The sequence below is a fragment of the Phasianus colchicus genome, chromosome 15 (assembly GCF_987193195.1).
Source record: "Phasianus colchicus chromosome 15, bPhaCol1.hap1.1, whole genome shotgun sequence".
NCBI lineage: Eukaryota > Metazoa > Chordata > Aves > Galliformes > Phasianidae > Phasianus > Phasianus colchicus.
Window position 1 is genome coordinate 10,644,474 of NC_143450.1, and position 17,236 is coordinate 10,661,709.

General features: G+C 62.2%; 1 protein-coding gene across 13 annotated transcripts; it reads right to left on the reverse strand.

Moving 5' to 3' along the window:
* Positions 1-947: 947 nt before the first annotated feature.
* PDLIM7 (PDZ and LIM domain 7) lies at positions 948-17,192 on the reverse strand. Of its 13 annotated transcripts, XM_090150684.1 has the most exons (29): positions 17,062-17,185; positions 15,809-15,915; positions 13,120-13,271; positions 12,773-12,803; positions 12,035-12,207; positions 11,261-11,281; positions 10,480-10,625; positions 10,197-10,233; positions 9,546-9,584; positions 9,292-9,437; positions 8,980-9,016; positions 8,424-8,462; positions 8,141-8,298; positions 7,825-7,861; positions 7,315-7,353; positions 7,034-7,188; positions 6,769-6,796; positions 6,219-6,260; positions 5,937-6,091; positions 5,620-5,656; positions 5,016-5,054; positions 4,752-4,906; positions 4,482-4,515; positions 3,517-3,575; positions 3,143-3,377; positions 2,878-3,058; positions 2,583-2,703; positions 2,057-2,172; positions 948-1,847 (listed from the first exon to the last, which is right to left on the reverse strand). In XM_090150684.1, the coding sequence occupies exons 2-29, from the start codon at positions 15,911-15,913 to the stop codon at positions 1,761-1,763; spliced, it is 2,604 nt and encodes an 867-aa protein (XP_090006810.1). In that variant the 5' UTR covers positions 15,914-15,915; positions 17,062-17,185; the 3' UTR covers positions 948-1,760. The 13 variants fall into 13 exon arrangements, with proteins under 13 accessions (XP_090006810.1, XP_090006804.1, XP_031454004.2 ...); XM_090150678.1 differs by having other exon boundaries at positions 6,769-7,188; positions 17,062-17,186; XM_031598144.2 differs by lacking the exon at positions 12,035-12,207 and having other exon boundaries at positions 11,265-11,281; positions 17,062-17,184.
* Between the last annotated feature and the right edge of the window lie 44 nt (positions 17,193-17,236).

The window sequence follows — 17,236 nt, forward strand, 5'->3', positions numbered from 1 at the left end:
AGCAGCTGCCGGCCGAGGCCGCCCCGCGAGCGGCTCGGCTGCCCCAGGGGTGGGGGCGGCGCGGGGAGCCGCGGGGCTTTGTTCTCGGAGCGGAGCGGCGCGGCCCCTCCCCGGGCTCCACCTCCGCAGCCCACCCGCGACCCTCCTTCCTGTGCGCCGTGAGGGCGGGGGCCGCTCGGCACCGCTCGCAGAGGCCGTCAGGAGGGAGCAGCAGGCGGCGAGGTGGCGGAAGGGCAGAGCCGCCGCCGGGTGCGGGGGGGACGACTTTGCCACTCGCAGAAGGGCGAGCTGGGGTTCCGCTCCCGCAGCCGCTCCTGCCCCTAGCAGAACGTTCCAACGGATGAGCGAGGCGATTTTCCTTACCGCTGCTCATCACGTTATTACTGACCGCTACAGCTGTCAGATCGGAGCGCTGGGAGCGGCCGTCCCCACATCCACTGCTCCAGAACCCGCTCCAGGGCGGCGGTGCCTCGCGCCTGTCCTTCGGGACAGCAGCTGTGCTAACAGGCGGACGGTTGGCTGCACTACGCCGAAGCACGGCCAGAACGGCTGTGCTCGAGCTGCTCGTGCCGGTGACCCGACCCCTGCATGGGCACTGAGGCACGGCACGGATATGGGGACAATGCTGGGTAAGTGGGGATGCCCTTGTGGGGTCACAGCTCAGCATCATCTCTCGCTCAGCACTGTTGTTGCTCTGCCCTTTGGATTAATTACTGCCTCCCTGCTCTCTGCTTGCTAAAACCAGGCAAGGGCAACCCAGGGGCACGGGTTCTGCCAAGGGCCAAAGGAGGAGAAACTCTAGGAAACAAAGCTTTCCGTAGTAGCTCAGTGGAGCTGAGTCAGGCCACAGGGCAGGGCTCCAGGCAGGAGCAGGGTGAGGGCCTCGTGTGACCTTCCTGACCTCCACCACACCACGCTTTGCAAAACCACAGTCCCCAAACAGTGGGCACTCGCAAAAAAGTGTTTATTCAAGGCACTAAAAGCACCGTGGCTACATCAAATGCAGCCCAACCGGAGAGTGGGGGTTTGGGAGAGGCATTTACAGTGCTGGGATAGCGGTGGCACACGCTCTTTGGTAGGAAGCAGTTTTCAAGCCTGATGGGAACCCATTAGCCAGAGGCTGGTGTGCACTCCCAGCCCACAGCCAGGGCAGGCATGGCACACAGTCCTGCTCCATGGCACGGCAGTGCTGCCACTAGACAGCCACACGGTCCCCCCAGCTCTATGGCATGCAGCCATGTGGGGATGGGTAGGAAACCATGGCAGCAGTCTGCTGGGCTGTGGGGTCACTGTGGGCAGGAGGAGAAGAGCCAGTGCTCAAGCCCCATGCGCTGAGTATGAAGCTGGGGAGGTGAGGAAAGAGTCTGCCAGGGGCTGGGGGCTAGGAGCATCCCTGCCCTGGTGCTGAGTGCCAAGGCAGCTGGGCCCCATCAAAGCAAAGGAGCAGCTCTGCTGCAACCAGACCCTCCCCAGCTACAGTCTCAGCACGGCCACAACCATTGTGCTGAGCAGCTTCAGGGAGACCTCTGTGGCATCCCCTTCCCCAGGCTCCTGTGTCAGCTAGAGGAGCACAAAAGAAGCCAGCCAGATGGAAGGGGCCAGGGCTGCTTCTGTCAGGGCCTGGCCAGGAGTTGCCAGGAAAGAGGCAGGAGCAAGGGGAAGGGGTGAAGTCTCAGCCTGGCTCCCTGGGGCAGGGGAAGGGGTGGGAAAGGAGCATGCAGGAGCAGGGGCATGCATGGGCACAGCTGAACTCTTGCCCCTCACACGTGGGAGAAAGCATGGCTCTTGCACAGCGGCTTGTCCTTCTTGGAGTAGAATGTCTTCCCTTCCAGATTGGTCTGGCAGATCTGGGGAGGAGAGCGCAGGCAGTCAGGAGGGCTGAGCCAGCCCCCAGTGTCCCCCCCCATGCTGAGCCCCAGCCACCAGCCCAGAACAGATGTCAGGGAGCAGCAGGCTGAGCCACCAGGACAGCCAGGTGGGGAAAACCTGATGGCAGCATGCACCCCGTGTGAGACACAGCTCACAGCAGGGAGAAACAGGTAGGCACATGGCTCACCGCACAGACGAAGCAAGTGTCATGCCAGCTGAAGCCCAGCGCCTCCAGGAACCGGTCCCCAGCATCAATCTTGAAGTCACAGCCACGACACTTGGTGCCAAACATCTTCTCATAGTCTGTGAGCATAGGCAGAGCACAGGTCAGTGGTTCCTCCAAGACTGCAACCCCAGCACAGTCCTGGGACAACTTGCTTCCAGCTTTGGAGAGGGGCAGGACTTGAAGCACAAGAAAGCACTGGGCACTTGGGGAAGGGGGGCCCTTGCCACCACTGGGTCACAGGGAAGAAGTGAATCTCCCCAGCCAGGATGCAGCATTCACATTTGATGTAAACCATCCATCATCACTATGGCAACACGCCAGCAATGGCACCACCCAGCACCAGGGAGGATAGGGATGGAGGGTTCGTGGGGGTCCCCTCCCTTCCCTGAATCCTGGGGAGAGCTCCACAGCAATTCAATCCTCAGTCCAACCAGTGGGCAGTACCCCGGGGCTGTGTGGGGTGACGTGGGTCCTCCCCTGGCCCTACCTCTCTCGCAGTAGGGCTGTCCCTCCTCCATGTAAAAGGCACGGTTGCGGATGGGAGTTTTGCAGGCTGCGCAGGTGAAGCACTGCACATGCCAGGTCATCTTCAGCGCATGCATGACCTCCTGGAAGAGAACCGCTATCAGCCAGGAGGGAGCACCCCGCACCGCAGGGAACCCCCACAGAAGGTTGAAAGGAACAGGAGATCCCTGCGGCAGACAAGAAGGGACAGAGCTGGGGACACATGGGTAAGCAGGGTGCAGGGATGGGAGGTGCAGGGCAGACTGAGGGTCACTCACCCCAGTGATCTTCTTCTTGCACTTAGCACAGCTGGGCGCATAGCGCGTGTCGTAGCACTTGGGGCAGAAGATGGAGCCCTTTTCCTCAAAGAAACCACCCTCATCCAGCACCTTCCTGCACTGGCAGCAGGTGAACTCCTCGGGGTGGTAATAGTGTCCCAATGCCACAAGGTAGCGTCCTCTGTGGTGGGACAGAGCCACATCAGCCACAGCAGGGCCTGGCAGTGCCCAGCACGGCGGCAGGACTGCAGGGGCCAGGGCTCACCTGATGATCTTGTTGCACTTGTAGCAGAGGGGTGTGCGGCCAGGGCCCTCAGGAGCCTGCTGGGCTGCCTGCACGATGGAGCTGCGGTTCTGCATGGGGGTCGGCGTGGCCGGCTGGCTGTGCTTGCTCAGCACTGTGCTCGTCTTGTCTGGGGCATAGCGCTCAGCAAATGAGGGGTCCACAGCCCAGGGTGGGCGGCTGGTAGGGCCAGGAGTGGCAGCAGGGGTCCTGGGGGCTGCACAAACAGAAGCTTCTTGAATGATGTTCCCAAGCCATTTGTATCCACTGGTAAGCAAGATGCATCCACCAGTACCAGCCCTACCCATATCCCCACTCCCCTTGCCCCAAACTCAGAGAAAACATTTTTTTCTCACCCAATCCTGGTTCTGTCTTCATTGCTGCTCCCGGGGACGGGTCCGGTACAGAGACCTGGCTACAAAACAACCAGTTAATCCTGCTGGCCACACTCACCCCCAAGATGCAGGCTGGCTTCTGCATGCAGGCAGGACCCCCACTCTGCAGCCAGGAGCTGGCCAAGCCCACATGCCCAGCCAGTAGCTAGTTTGGTGCTGCGCATCAAGCCAAGCACCTTCAGCCCTGCAGCACCCCCAGGTCTGTGGCACCCAGCAGGCTGGGAGCACAGGACCACTGTGCCATAATGCTGAGGTGCTGTGGGCTGGCCAAGGACCTGGGGCATCACACACACTGCTACTTGCTCCAATGTGACAGTGTCCAGGCACATCTCCACCTCACACACAGCATCTGGTAGTGTGGGGAGCCCTGGGCCAGCTCCAGCAGAGCCAGGAAGGGCAGGGATGTGTTGGTACCACAGGGGGCAAACTCTGTGCCCCCCTGCACCCTGCCAGCACTGGACTTGTAAGAAGCCAGGGCAAGCAGCACCCAGAGGGGCAAGGACAGTGTCAGATGGAAAGCCAGTGCCTTTGTGCCTCTTGAGGGCAAGGACAAGAAGGAGCTAGCTATTAAACTATTAAACACAAGTGTTTAATTGCAACAGAGTAAACCAGGCAGATCTGGAACTGAGTGGTCACGGCACGAAGGCAGGAGGGCTGGTGGAAAGGCAAAGCTGTGCCGCAGCCCTAGCCTGTGTCCTTCCTTGCTTCCATGCAGGGCCTTGAGCCTCAGGAGCTCACCCACCTGATCTCTAAAAGATGCATAGCACTTCCCAACACCCCCAGCAAGGTCTGCCAGTGTCAGCACACTCCTCCTCACCCCAGCTGCCCAAGAGACCACAGTGCAGCTCAACCTCCCCAGCGCAGTGCCAGCAGTGCCCACAGGCCTGGACATACAGCCCAGGAATCTGTGCTTGCACCCCCCTTACCTGGGCTTTTTAATAAATACATCATCATCTTCCACTGAATGCAGCGGGGAGAAAAGAGGAGACAGTCAGTCGGCAGCAGCACGGCCCCACACAGCGCAAAGGGACGAGGAGTGGGCACCCCTCCCTGCTTCCCCCACACCAGCACCCCGGGGAACCACACACACACGGCCAACACACAAACAACACAGGAACACCACGGCCACAGCCCGGTGCCACCTCATCCCACAAGAGCAGGCAGCTCCAGGCAGCCCCAGACCTGCAGGGACTTACGGCCATCGGTGCCCGTCAGCCGGGCCAGTTTGCGGAAGGAGCGGGACTGGGAGGTGCCGGTGCGGGGCTGCCAGCCCTCAGCATCCTCCATCAGCCGCAGCTTGCCCGGGTCACACGCGGGGGTGCTGGGGGGCTCCACGTGGGGCGGGGGCTGCCTGCGAGTGACAGGCAGGCACTCAGCTGGCACTGACCTGACCCTGGCCCTGCCCAGATGGCAGAACTGCCCGAGGGCTTCGTATGCACAGACCCCCAGCACAGACTCACCGCGGCTCCTCCGTCCCACAGAATGATACATGGGGACTTCTGTGGTGTAGAGAAAACGGCGGCACAAGGATAAATCATGGGCACACAGCACGGAGCATTCCCCACGGCTTATCCCCAGCCCCACAGTTATGCCAGCAGAATTTGCTCCCTCCAGCTCCCAGCTCCCCTGCAGTCCCACCCCAGTACTGCTGCCTCTCATGCTGAGGTGTCGGCGCTGTCCTGGATCTCCCGATGCCCACAGCCAGGCTGTGCCAATGCCACCAGACAGCACTGACTCTTTGTGTCAGGACACTGAAGTGCAGTGCAGCCTCCTACCGCTAGCAGTGCACAGGGTCCTGCCAGGGTCACCCTTACTGGGGACAGCCCAGCATCAGGGCACAGCACAGGGGACAGTTCCAACGTGGTGCCCGGGCAGGACCCTCACAATAAGATGGTCACAGCTGTGGCCCAGCGCCAGCGGTGCCCATTGCATGAGGTGAGCTCAGTGCAGGTGCTGAGGCTCTATGACCACCTCAGCTCTAGAAAGAGGGAAAGGACAGAGAGGGACAGAGAGCAGGAGGTGACAGGACAGGACAGCAGAGGACAGGAGCTGCCTGCTCCTTACCTGGGCTTCCTAACCAGCTCATCCTCGCGGTCCTCAACTGAGTGCAGCGGGGAGAAAGGAGGAGACAGAGTCAGTCGGCGGCAGCACGGCCCCACACAGCATAAAGGGATGAGGACCCGGCACCCCTCTCTGCTTCCCCCACACCAGCACCCCGGGCACCATCGTGTGCCCACACACGGCCCACAGCACACTCAGGGCTCCCACAGCCCCACACAGCCTGCACCAAATGCAGGGATAACGTGGGGCCACCACGGCCACAGCCCGGTGCCACCTCGACCCACAGCAGCAGGCAGCTCCAGGCAGCGACAGGGACTTACGGCCATCGGTGCCCGTCAGCCGGGCCAGTTTGCGGAAGGAGCGGGACTGGGAGGTGCCGGTGCGGGGCTGCCAGTCCTCAGCGTCCTCCATCAGCCGCAGCTTGCCCGGGTCACACGCGGGGCTGCTGGGGGGCTCCACGTGGGGCGGGGGCTGCCTGCGAGTGACAGGGGCAGGAGCTCAGCTGGCACCGACATGGACCTGGCCCTGCCCAGCTGCCAGCATGGGGCAGCCATGGCCAAGGCCCCGGCCCACACTGACTCCTGCCACAGCCCAGCACTCACCACTGCTCCTCTGTACCACAGAACGACCCACGGGCATCCCTGCTGCAGTGACAAAATGGCAGCACAATGGTGAATCTCTGGCACTTGGCATAGTGTTCCCTGTGCCTTATCCCCAGCCCCTGGTGACAACAGCAGCACTCCCAGGCAGCTGCCCATCTCCTGCACTCACTCACTGATCCAAAGCAGGAGGGTTTGCAGAAGGGGAAGGCAGAAGAGCTGCCCCCAACAGGAGCACTCAGATGCTGTCCCAGCTCAGAGGGATACAGCCTTCCCCCACAGCCCCCGCTCCATTCCTCACACAGCCCAGCCCCACAGAGCAACCAGGAGCACACAGCAGCACTGTCTGGCCCCTGCAGCCCCGTGGGTTTCAGCACCCTATTACAGCACTGCCCAGTGCCTTCCAACACCCACAGCGAGGTCTGCCAGTGCCACCACACTCCTGCTCACCCCAAGAGTACAGCTCAACTGCCCCAGCTCAGTGCCAGCAGTGCCCACAGCCCTGCCCAGGACATGCAGCCCAGAGCTCATGCTGCGCCTCACATTCCCTTACCTGGGATTCTTAACAAACACATCTTCCACTGAGCACAGCAGGGAGAAAGGAGGAGAAAGAGTCAGTTCATGGCAGCACAGCCCAGCACAGCACAAAGGAATGAGGACTGGGCACCCACTCCCTCTCAACCCCAAAACCAATACCCCAGGCTCCACCACGGCCCACAAATGGCAAGTACAGGAACAAGAAGGGGCCACCACGGTCACAACCACGTGCCACCTCAACCCACAGCCAGAGCCATCTCTGGAAACCCAAAGGGACTTACGGCCATCAGTGCCCGTCAGCCGGGCCAGTTTGCGGAAGGAGCGGGACTGGGAGGTGCCGGTGCGGGGCTGCCAGTCCTCAGCGTCCTCAAACAGACGCAACTTGCCCGGGTCACACGCGGGGGTTGTGGGGGGCTCCACGTGGGGCGGGGGCTGCCTGTGAGTGACAGGGGCGGGAGCTCAGCTGGCACAGATCTGACCCTGCACTGCCCACCTAGCGGCATGGGGCAGCACTGCCTGAGGGCCCAGCACATGCCAACCCCTGCCACAGCCCAGCACTCACCACTGCTCCTCTGTACCACAGAACGACCCGCGGGCATCCCTACAGTGCAAGGAAATGGTGGCAAAATGGTAAATCACTGGCACACTGTGTGGAGAACTCTGCAGAGCTGACCCCCAGCTCCATGAAAGCCTGACCCCAGTAAAGATGCTGGCAGCACTTGGACCAAATCAGCCACCACAAAGCCCCACAGGCTCCCCTGCATGAGGTCCCAGTGCTGCCCTGGCTTTGCCAGTACCACCAGACCCCAGCAACCCACTGTGTCTGGGATGCCACGATGCAGTGCAGCCTCCCTGATGCCAGCAATGCCCAGGGTCCTGCCAGGGATGCCCAGACTGGGGACAGTCCAGCATCAGGGCACAGCAGCAGGGGACAGTACCAATGTGATGCCTAGGCAGGACCATCACAATGAGTAACTGCCTCAGCTCTAGAAAGAGGGAAAGGACAGAGAGGGACAGAGAGCAGGAAGTGACAGGACAGGACAGCAGAGAACAGGAGCTGCCTGCTCCTTACCTGGGCTTCCTAACCAGCTCGTCCTCGTGGTCCTCAACTGAGTGCAGAAGGGAGAAAGGAGGAGACAGAGTCAGTTGGCAGCAGCACGGGCCCACACAGCACAAAGGGATGAGGACCAGGCACCCCTCTCTGCTTCCCCCACACCAGCACCCCAGGCAGTACTCTATGTCCACACACAACACACGGCACACTCAGGGCTTCCACAGTCCCACACTGCATGCAGGGATAACGTAGGGCCATCACAGCCACAGGCTGGAATCAACTCAACCCGCAACAGCAAGCAGCTCCATGCAACCCCAGACCCGCAGGGACTTACAGCGGCCATCGGTGCCCGTCAGCCGGGCCAGTTTGTGGAAGGAGCGGGACTGGGAGGTGCCGGTGCGGGGCTGCCAGCCCTCAGCATCCTCCATCAGCCGCAGCTTGCCCGGGTCACATGCGGGGGTGCTGGGGGGCTCCACGTGGGGCGGGGGCTGCCTGCGAGTGACAGGCAGGCACTCAGCTGGCACTGACCTGACTGTGGTCCCGCTCAGCTGCCAGCATGGGGCAGCACTGCCTGAGTGCCCAACACACACCAACCCCAGCCACAGCCCAACACTCACCGCTGCTCCTCTGTACCACAGAAGGACGCGCGGGCATCTCTGCAGTGCAAGAAAATGGCGGCACAATGGTAAATCGCTGGCACGTGGCATTTCCTACAGCTTATGCTCAGCCCCGCCGACCTCTGAGCCCAACAACAATGCCGGCAACACTTGCTCCATAAAATCCACCACAAAGCCCCATGGGCTGAGCTTCCAGTGCTGCTGCACACCTCCCAACATCCCCAGCCAGTCTGTGCCAATGCCACCAGACCCCATCAACGTGCCGTGTCCGAGATGCTGTTGAACTGGTACAGTTCAACCTCCCCAGCACCAGCAGTCCCCGGGGTCCTGCCAGGGACAGCCCAGCATCAGGGCACATGGGCTGCTGACAGAGGCACTGCAGTGCCTGGGGAAGGGCCATCACAATGAGATGGCTACAGCTGTGGCTCAGCAAAGAGGTGGTGTGCTGAGGCTCTATGACCGCCTCAGCTCTAGAAAGAGGGAAAGGACAGAGAGGGACAGAGAGCAGGAGGTGACAGGACAGGACAGCAGAGGACAGGAGCTGCCTGCTCCTTACCTGGGCTTCCTAACCAGCTCATCCTCGCGGTCCTCAACTGAGTGCAGCGGGGAGAAAGGAGGAGACAGAGTCAGTCGGCGGCAGCACGGCCCCACACAAAGGGATGAGGATCCGGCACCCCTCTCTGCTTCCCCCACACCAGCACCCCGGGCACCATCGTGTGCCCACACACGGCCCACAGCACACTCAGGGCTCCCACAGCCCCACACAGCCTGCACCAAACGCAGGGATAACGTGGGGCCACCACAGCCACAGCCCGGTGCCACCTCGACCCACAGCAGCAGGCAGCTCCAGGCAGCGACAGGGACTTACGGCCATCGGTGCCCGTCAGCCGGGCCAGTTTGCGGAAGGAGCGGGACTGGGAGGTGCCGGTGCGGGGCTGCCAGTCCTCAGCGTCCTCCATCAGCCGCAGCTTGCCCGGGTCACACGCGGGGGTGCCAGGGGGGTGCAAGGACTGCCTGTGAGCAACAGGGGCAGGCGCTCAGCTAGCACCATGGACTTGGCCCTGCCCAGCTGCCAGCATGGGGCAGAACCCACATGAATCCCTGTAACGGCCCAGCACTCACCACTCCTCCTCTGTACCCCAAAATGACACACGGGGACCCCTGTGGCGGCAAGAAAACAGCGACGCAAGGGTAAATCACCAGCACACAGCATGGAGCATCTCCCATGCCTCATCTCCAGCCCCATAGTGACACAGCAGCATTCACACCAGTCCAGCTCCCCTCCAGCCCCACACCACAGTCACAGCACCTTGTACCCAAGGCCCAAATAAAGCCCAGTACCTCCCAACAGCAGTAGTCAGGCCACACCAGTACCAGCAGGCCCCATCAACTTGCTGCATCTGCAGCTCGGCCTCCCCAGTGCCAGCAGTGCCCAGGGTCCTGCTGGGGATGACCAGATCGGGGACAGCAGCAGCACAGTGCCCGAGCAGGACCCTCATAACAGGATGGACACAGCTGTGGCCCAGTGCTGGCGGTGCCCATCACAGAGGCGAGAGCAGTGCGGGTGCTGCAGCTCCATGAATACCTCAGCTCTAGAGAGTGAAAGGACAGAGAGGGACAGGGAGGAGGAGGTGACAGGACAGGACAGCAGAGGACAGGAGCTGCACTCGCCACCAGCCATGAGTGTAAGGCCAACAGTGGGGGGGAGGGGCTGAGCCCCATCCCCGCAGCACCATAGCCAGGAGCCGTGGTGCACCCTGTGCTGCCCCTTACCTGGGCTTCCTAACCAGCTCGTCCTCGTGGTCCTCAACTGAGGGCAGCGGGGAGAAAGGAGGAGAGAGAGTCAGTTGGCGGCAGCAAGGCCCCACACAGCACGAAGGGATGAGGAACGGGCACCCCTCCCTGCTTCCCCCACACCAGCACCCCGGGCACCACGTGTGCCCCCGCATGGCCCATGCCACACACCGGGCCACTGCAGTCAGAGCACCGACACCTCACCCCACAGCCAGGTTGACTCCAGGAACCCACAGGCAGCCCCAGACCCGCAGGGACTTACAGCTGTCTGTGCCCGTCAGCTGGGCCAGTTTGAGGAAGGAGCGGGACTGGGTGCTGGTGTTGCGGGGCTGCCAGTCCTCAGAGTCCTCGATCAGATGCAACTTGCTGGGGTCATATTTGGGGGAACTGGGGTGCTCCTGTGGTTTCCTATGAGCAACAGGGGCAGGCGCTCAGCCAGCACTGTTCTGCCCCAGCTTGATGGCACAGGGACCGGTACACACCACTGCCCCACAGACCCACAAGGATTCCCACAGCATCCCCCCTGGTGCCATCCCACAACTCTTCAAGCTCATAGCAGTAGCACAACAGCACACATTTGACACATCACACGTTGCCCTCCTCCCCACCCCACACCATTAGCAAAGGAAGGGGCCATTAAGGATGTCTTCTCAAGACAGATTTCCCATCTCTGCAGTTTGAGCCCAGCCCTAAAGGCCAGGAGGAGAGAGAATGGGGCAAGGATAAGCCAAGATCCAAATCACACACTGGTGAGCTGCATGGTGCCCGATAAGCACCAATGATGCTGACAGAAGGGTGCATAGCACAGCCTTTCTTGTGCTGGAGAGGGACATGGTGTAAGGACACCCTGACGTCCTTGCAGTCAGCAGCACCAGGAGCACTTACACTTCAGGCTAAGGACAGCTTGCAGCCAGGAGCTGTCAGCCTGGGGACACTGAGCCCCTGGGCTAACTAACCCTGCCCCAGGAGAACAGGGCACCAGTGGGCCACTAACAGGGCAAGAGGCATGCAGGAAGGCTAGAGAGAGCAGGCAAAAGGCTTACTGACTTGTCAAGGCTCTGCACCTGTAGGAGAGAGGGAAAGAGAAAGGGAGAAAAGAAAGAAAGAGAAGGAAAGTGAAATTAGACCCACAGAACCCAAGCAGTTTCCAGAGCTAACCTACAGCCTGTACCACTCCCCTTGCCCCTGCGACGCATGCCCATCTCACCCAGGGCTGAGAGCAAAATGTGCTGCAGGGGCAACAGACCTGATCATGCCATCCTCAGCCCCACCAAAACAGGCCTGGGTGCAGAGAACAGCCAGGGCCATGTCCCCCATTGACCAGCTCCAGGGTCCTGTGGGCAGGAGCGGCAGCAGGCTGGGCACACAGCAGCAGAGCACACAATGTGCAGACTGGGGCCTCCATACAGGGTTCAGGGCTGGCATGGGCAGCACTGTGCAGGGCTCTGTGGCTTCCCTTTGCCCAGCACGTCCCGGCAGCCCTGTGTCATGGCCCTGGGCTGGTGCTGCTGATTGCAGCCACAGCCTTCCTGCCCCTTGTTGCAGGGCTGGCACAGATAGCAGCGAGCATCCTGCTCCAGCTGCTGTGCCGTGTCCTCCAGGGCTTTCCAAAGGCCAGTGCAGGAGGACACAGCCCTGAGCAAGGAAGAGACATGTGTGTGTGTCCCCACATGTGACAGTCCTGTTGTTCAGTCTCAGCACCTCAGCACCGGCACCACTGCCCACTCCCACCCACAGGTGCCTGGCATGCAAGGTGCAGCAGGGCCGGGCAGCGGGCTCCCTGGTATTCTTGGGGAGCAGGACGGACAGCAACATACCCATTGTGCTGGGGGGTGCAGGTGGGTGCCAGGGGCACGTACGTCACGGGTTTCGTCACCAGCCCAGGCCGTGGGTTCGGAGGCGAGCCGGCCCCAAAGGGCCGAGCTGTTTTGTTGAGGGCGGTGCTGGGAGCGAAGTTATATTTCAGGGGCTCAGAGCAGGGGAGTGAGTCCTGAGCGAGACAAAACACACAGACACGGGCTCACACGTCAAGCAGCATGCAAGGAGCAGCCCTGGGCCAGGCAGCACAGCAGGCAGCCAGGTGGGAATGCTGGACCCATTCTTGCCCGCAGAGCCTCGCAGTGACACATGGACACTGACAGCACGTGCGGCTCTGCCAGCCAGGTCCCCTCTCTGCAGAGCATCCAGCCCAGGGACACCAGGCTGCAAACTCAGCCTGAGGATTAGTAAGTGCCCCGTGGTGGGGCTCTGCATGCACTCATGCTGCTCACAACCATCCCAGAGCACAAAGCAGAAAGCATGCAAGTGGCTTCTCTCTAGGAGCCACTGGCCCCAGCCCTGCCTCCCCATGCAAGAGAGAGCTCCAGCACTAGCCAACATGGGGCCCAAAGGCTGTGCTGCAGCTGTGGGGAATTTGCGAGCCTTCCAAACACACCCGGTCCCCAAGAAGTCCTTGGGCCCCAGGAGCAAAGTCCGCTCCTCTGGGTAAGCTCAGAGATTTCCCCACCCCCAGCCCAGGGCTGAGCAGCTGCCAACACTGCTGGAGCAACACCTACCTTCTGCGGCTTCCCCAGGTGGTTCTGGGCTCTGCAAGAGAGGACACAGTGAGGCAGATGCTGCACGTGCCCAGCATCCATCATGGCTGGCATGCTGACACCATGGAACTGTAACCAGGCAGCACCAACCCGCGGTCAGAGGTGATGGCTTAAAGCCGGGATTGCCGCAGATGGGATGAGCCCCATCCAGCCGTGCAGAGCCCTCAGATCCAGCCAGGGCTGTGGGAGATGAGTGATGCTGCCTCATGGCAGCAGGGCCATTGGGCTCAGGGAGGTGATGGGTAGAGGGCCACAGTTTCGTTCCAGCTGCACCAGCACCGTAAGTTTTCAGGATCCACACATCCTACCTGCTCAGGGTGAGGCAGAGCCTGTCGCCGCAGGCGCGGATCCTGTTCTGGGCCTCGATGTGCGTCATGGCGCCAGTGCTCTCCCCGTCAATGTACAGCACCCAGTCGCCCACTCCCACTCCAGCCTGGGCAGCCTTTCCACCTGGAGTCAGCTGCAGGACAGAGAGTGTCAGGGAAACCAGCAGTAAATGGAGTGATGCTCTTGTGCCCCTGAGAGCCATGGAGAGGGCCACTGGGCACACCCTGACCAGCTCCTAACTCCGTTACCGGGCAGCTTCCACAGCACTGTGCCACTGCAGCCCAATGCACGGACCCCCAGAGCTCCCTGTGTTCCCCAGTTTGTTATCCCAGAGAGCCTCTCTCTCCTTCTGGCAGCTGAGCCCTGCCCCAGGCACCAAGCTGCAGCACAGCACTACTGGGAGATGTGCCAGCACCACAGGGACAGTGCCAGCACCATCCCTACAGGTGGCCCGGGGACAGCCCAGGTGTTCTGAGGTGATGCCCAGCAGCAGAGGCTGTGCTGGCTCAGCTGCAGGAGGTCATGGAGCCGGCCCCAAGGTCCTGGGGCAGGAAGCGAGCAGGGTGAGTCAGGGCCCGTCATGCAGCCCACAGCTCACCCCGTGGGCTGCAAACCACAGGCATGCTCCCAGCCTTCACAGGGGCGGGGAGAGCCCCCTATATCTTCCAGCTATGTTGTGCTCCTGCCTTGCCTGTTTCCTTCATCCAGCCCAGCAATGGGGCTGGGATATGCCTGGACCACCCCCAAACACCCCCATTTCTGGTGAAGATGAGCAGGGCCCTGGCCCTGCACCACTGAACACAGCTCTCAGGTATCAACAGACAGACACTCAGACAGACAGACGTGGGCAGGCCGCAGCCATTCCTGCTCCTCCAGCACAGAACAACTCGAGGCGTTTGGATTCAGACCAAGTATTTCCTCAAGCCCTGTTCGACATGAACATAAAAGGAGCGAGCCAGATTCCCAGCACTGTCAGAGGGCTGGAAAATCCCTGCCACCGAGCATCATGGCCCTTCTCGCCTATGCACAGAGCCCAGCCTGCCCTGAGCACAGCACCAGGTACCTCGGCTCTACTGCCATTCCCAGACGGACACAGCATCCCCTACAGTACCTTTGGCACTACCTGGCACAGAAGGATGCTGGAGGCAGCAAGCAGCTCTGGCCGGCTCCCGGCCACTCCTGCAAGCTCCAGCTTGCTGCCCCTGGGGCTGGGAAGCAGCATGGGTTTAAGGCAGCAGTAGGAGCTGGGAGAGGTTTTCACATGGCTGCCTGGGCAGGGGGGAGCATGGCAGGCTGCGTCACGCCGCCGCACCCAAGCTCGCCAGGAAAGCCCTTCGGCAGGTGCCAGCTCAACAGATTCCAGCCAGGAGCTGCTCCAGCCTTCCCGTTTCCTGCACCGTGGGCTGAGGCTCCTGCCCAGCCCCACCAGTCACAGCTTCCTTCCTTGCCTCTCCGCCCAGCTGGGCCTTTGTCCTCACACCTCGGAGTGCCACCACGGCTGGATGCCTCCATCCAGGGCTCCGAGTCCACCAGTGAGGTGTCAGGCAGGCACAAGGGAGCATCCTCCTTGGCACTGGGCAGCCAAGGTGCTGGGACCCTGTAGAACCCTGCCCTGCCAGCAGCATCTCCCCAGGCCTTGCAGTGGGGCTGGTCTGCACGCACGTCGCTGCTGCTCCATGAGGCCCCAGCCCCGGGCTTTTAGAGGCTCCACCATCTGATCAGACCCTTTGTTAAGCCCTGGCTTGCAGCCAAAAGAAACATTTTTTAGAGAATAAACTTGCTGAAGCCGTCTCTGTTTCTTGCAAAGATTGGTTGGCCCCAGGGCAGCGGCGTGGGTGACTCCGGCCTTGCACAGTGCCCCTAGGGTGGGTGTTGCAGAGACCCGTGACCTGGGTTGGGCACACAATGCAGGGGGCAGACCCCACGCTGTGCCCAGTGCTGTGCTCAGAGCCACAGCCCTGTGCCAGCTGCCCCAGCGTCAGCAGCACGGGCGGTGCAGACACATTCCAAGGCTTATAAGGCAATTCTGGAGCTGCTGGAGCTGCTGCGAGCACCCGTGGTGCAGGCCACTCAAGGACGGGGAGCCACACGAACCCAAGAGACAGCTTCAACCTGGGTAAGCATCACAGAAAAAGCTCCCACCGGGTGCCCCAGACGTAAGCAGCTGGCAGCACATCTTGTTGCGCACATCCCTGCTCCAGAAGCAGACTGGTTTTACGGATGGGACCTGTCCCAGGACCAGTGGGAGCGCAGCCTCAGGCGAGTGCCTGCACAAAGCTGGCCCCAAGGCACTGAGCCCGGTATCGTGGTGCAGACCAGGCCAGTCCCACAGTTCACGCACACAGAGAGCTGCCCCCGCACAGGGCTGGCTCCGGAAGAGGCCCCCTGCCTCCCACCGCATCGTGACACTGAGGAGCCTGCGCAGCATTTCACATCGCTGCTGCAGTTCTCTGCCCGGAACACCCCCAGCACACATTCCCCCTGGCCAAACCAGAACTGATAAGGGGCTGGGTGGCTCTAAGGGGGCTGAGCAGAGTGAGAACCAGTGCTCCAAGGCCCGGCTTGCTCACATCCCCTGTACAGCTCTGCCTCAGCCACTCGGACACAGCTGCAGCTTCCCACCCACAGACAGGAGGAGGGTGGGCAATACCAGCTCTCGGCGGCTCTTACCCTGGAGATGGAGAGCGGCATGCTGAAGTCCTTCCCTCCCTGCAGCCGGAACCCCCAGGGCGCCGGCCCGTTCAGCATCACCTTATAGGACTCCATCTCGCCCATCTCTGCAAAATGGAAGAGGGTGTGATCCTGACATCATGCTGCATGGGAACGACGTGGGAGCAGGCGAGGAGGGGGCCCAGCAGGACTGGGCAGGAGGAGACAGGTCACACTGCCAGCAGGAGCTCCACCCTGACCATCCTACAGCATGGTTAGGGACGCACCCCACATCCATCAGCATCTCCTAAGGGGCGCTGGAGCCAAGGGGCCAGAGTAATGCGCAGAGTGAGACTCAACCACCCCAAACCCAGGATGGGCTCTGCCTTGCAGCACTGTTACAGAACCTCGAGCTGCTAGGAGCTGTTCCAGGCTGCAGAGAGGCAGCAGCACGGAGGGATGGCAGCCAGAGGCGTTCTGCCTGGTGAGCAGCACAGCAGCACACTGCCACCGGAGCCGCCTGGCACAGCAGCTGGGCTGCAGTAGCAGCAGCAGCTGGTCGAGCAGCTGCACCTGGGTGTGAGCCCATCTCTGCAGGGTTCTGGGCAGGAGGGATGGACGCCCCGTGCTCACACTGACAGCTGTCAGCCGGCCCAGGCGCGGGGCACGCGTCTGTACCTCGCCTAAAGGGAAACGCGAGGACCTTCTGAGCCCTACGTGGCGGGCAAAGGCCCGGCTCTGTGCCATCTCCCCGTGCCCCGACGGGGCAGAGAAGCTGCGAGGCCGGAGCCCGGAGTGCCCCCGCTCCCCCCAGCCCGGCCCGGGCTATATAAGGCGTGTAAGCTGACACCCGCTGCTCCCCGCTCGCTGGGCGCAGGCTGCGTGTCAGACATTCCCCAGCATGGAGCGGCCGCGCAGCCCCAACGGGGCTCCTCGCTCCGAGGGCTCCGGCAGCACCGGGCCGGGGTCTGCTCAAGTGGGGGGGGGGGGGGAAGGGGGGAAGGCGAGATAGAAGCCCCCTCCAGCGGAGGCTGCGCCCTCTACCAAAGGATGGGCAGAGCCACGTCCCGTGGGGTCACCGCGTACCGCGGGGCACAGCCACGCCCCGACCCCCGCTCCAGCCTTGCCCCACGGGGGCTCCCTGCCCAGCCTGCCCCACCCGCCCCACGCAGCCTCCTTTTCCCCTGACCCGAGCAATCGCCTTCGCCCCCCTCCCCCAGACCCAGGACTCAGCCCCGGTCCCCGCTCCTCCCCGCGGTCCCGCCCGCACTCACCCACCCGCGGCGGGGCAGGGTCGCCCGGCGATGCGGGCCGAGCGGGTCGCTCCGCAACGGGCGAGCGGAGCAGGCGGCTGCGGGACTCGAACTCGGGCACCGCCCCCTCCCCGGCCGGCGCGAGCTTATAGAGGAGCGGGGCGGGGCGGAGCCGCCGCTCGGTTACACCAATGGC

What these genes read in the sequence shown, in the direction of transcription:
- PDLIM7 (XM_090150678.1), bottom strand. Translation starts at nt 15,913, where the DNA reads ATGGGCGAGATGGAGTCCTATAAGGTGATGCTGAACGGGCCGGCGCCC. An exon ending in GCTGACGGGCACAGACAGCT is followed by an intron (nt 10,234 to 10,479) that starts GTAAGTCCCTGC and finishes CGCTGCCCTCAG; the next exon opens with TTGAGGACCACGAGGACGAG. An exon ending in GCTGACGGGCACCGATGGCC is followed by an intron (nt 5,657 to 5,936) that starts GTAAGTCCCTGT and finishes CGCTGCACTCAG; the next exon opens with TTGAGGACCGCGAGGATGAG.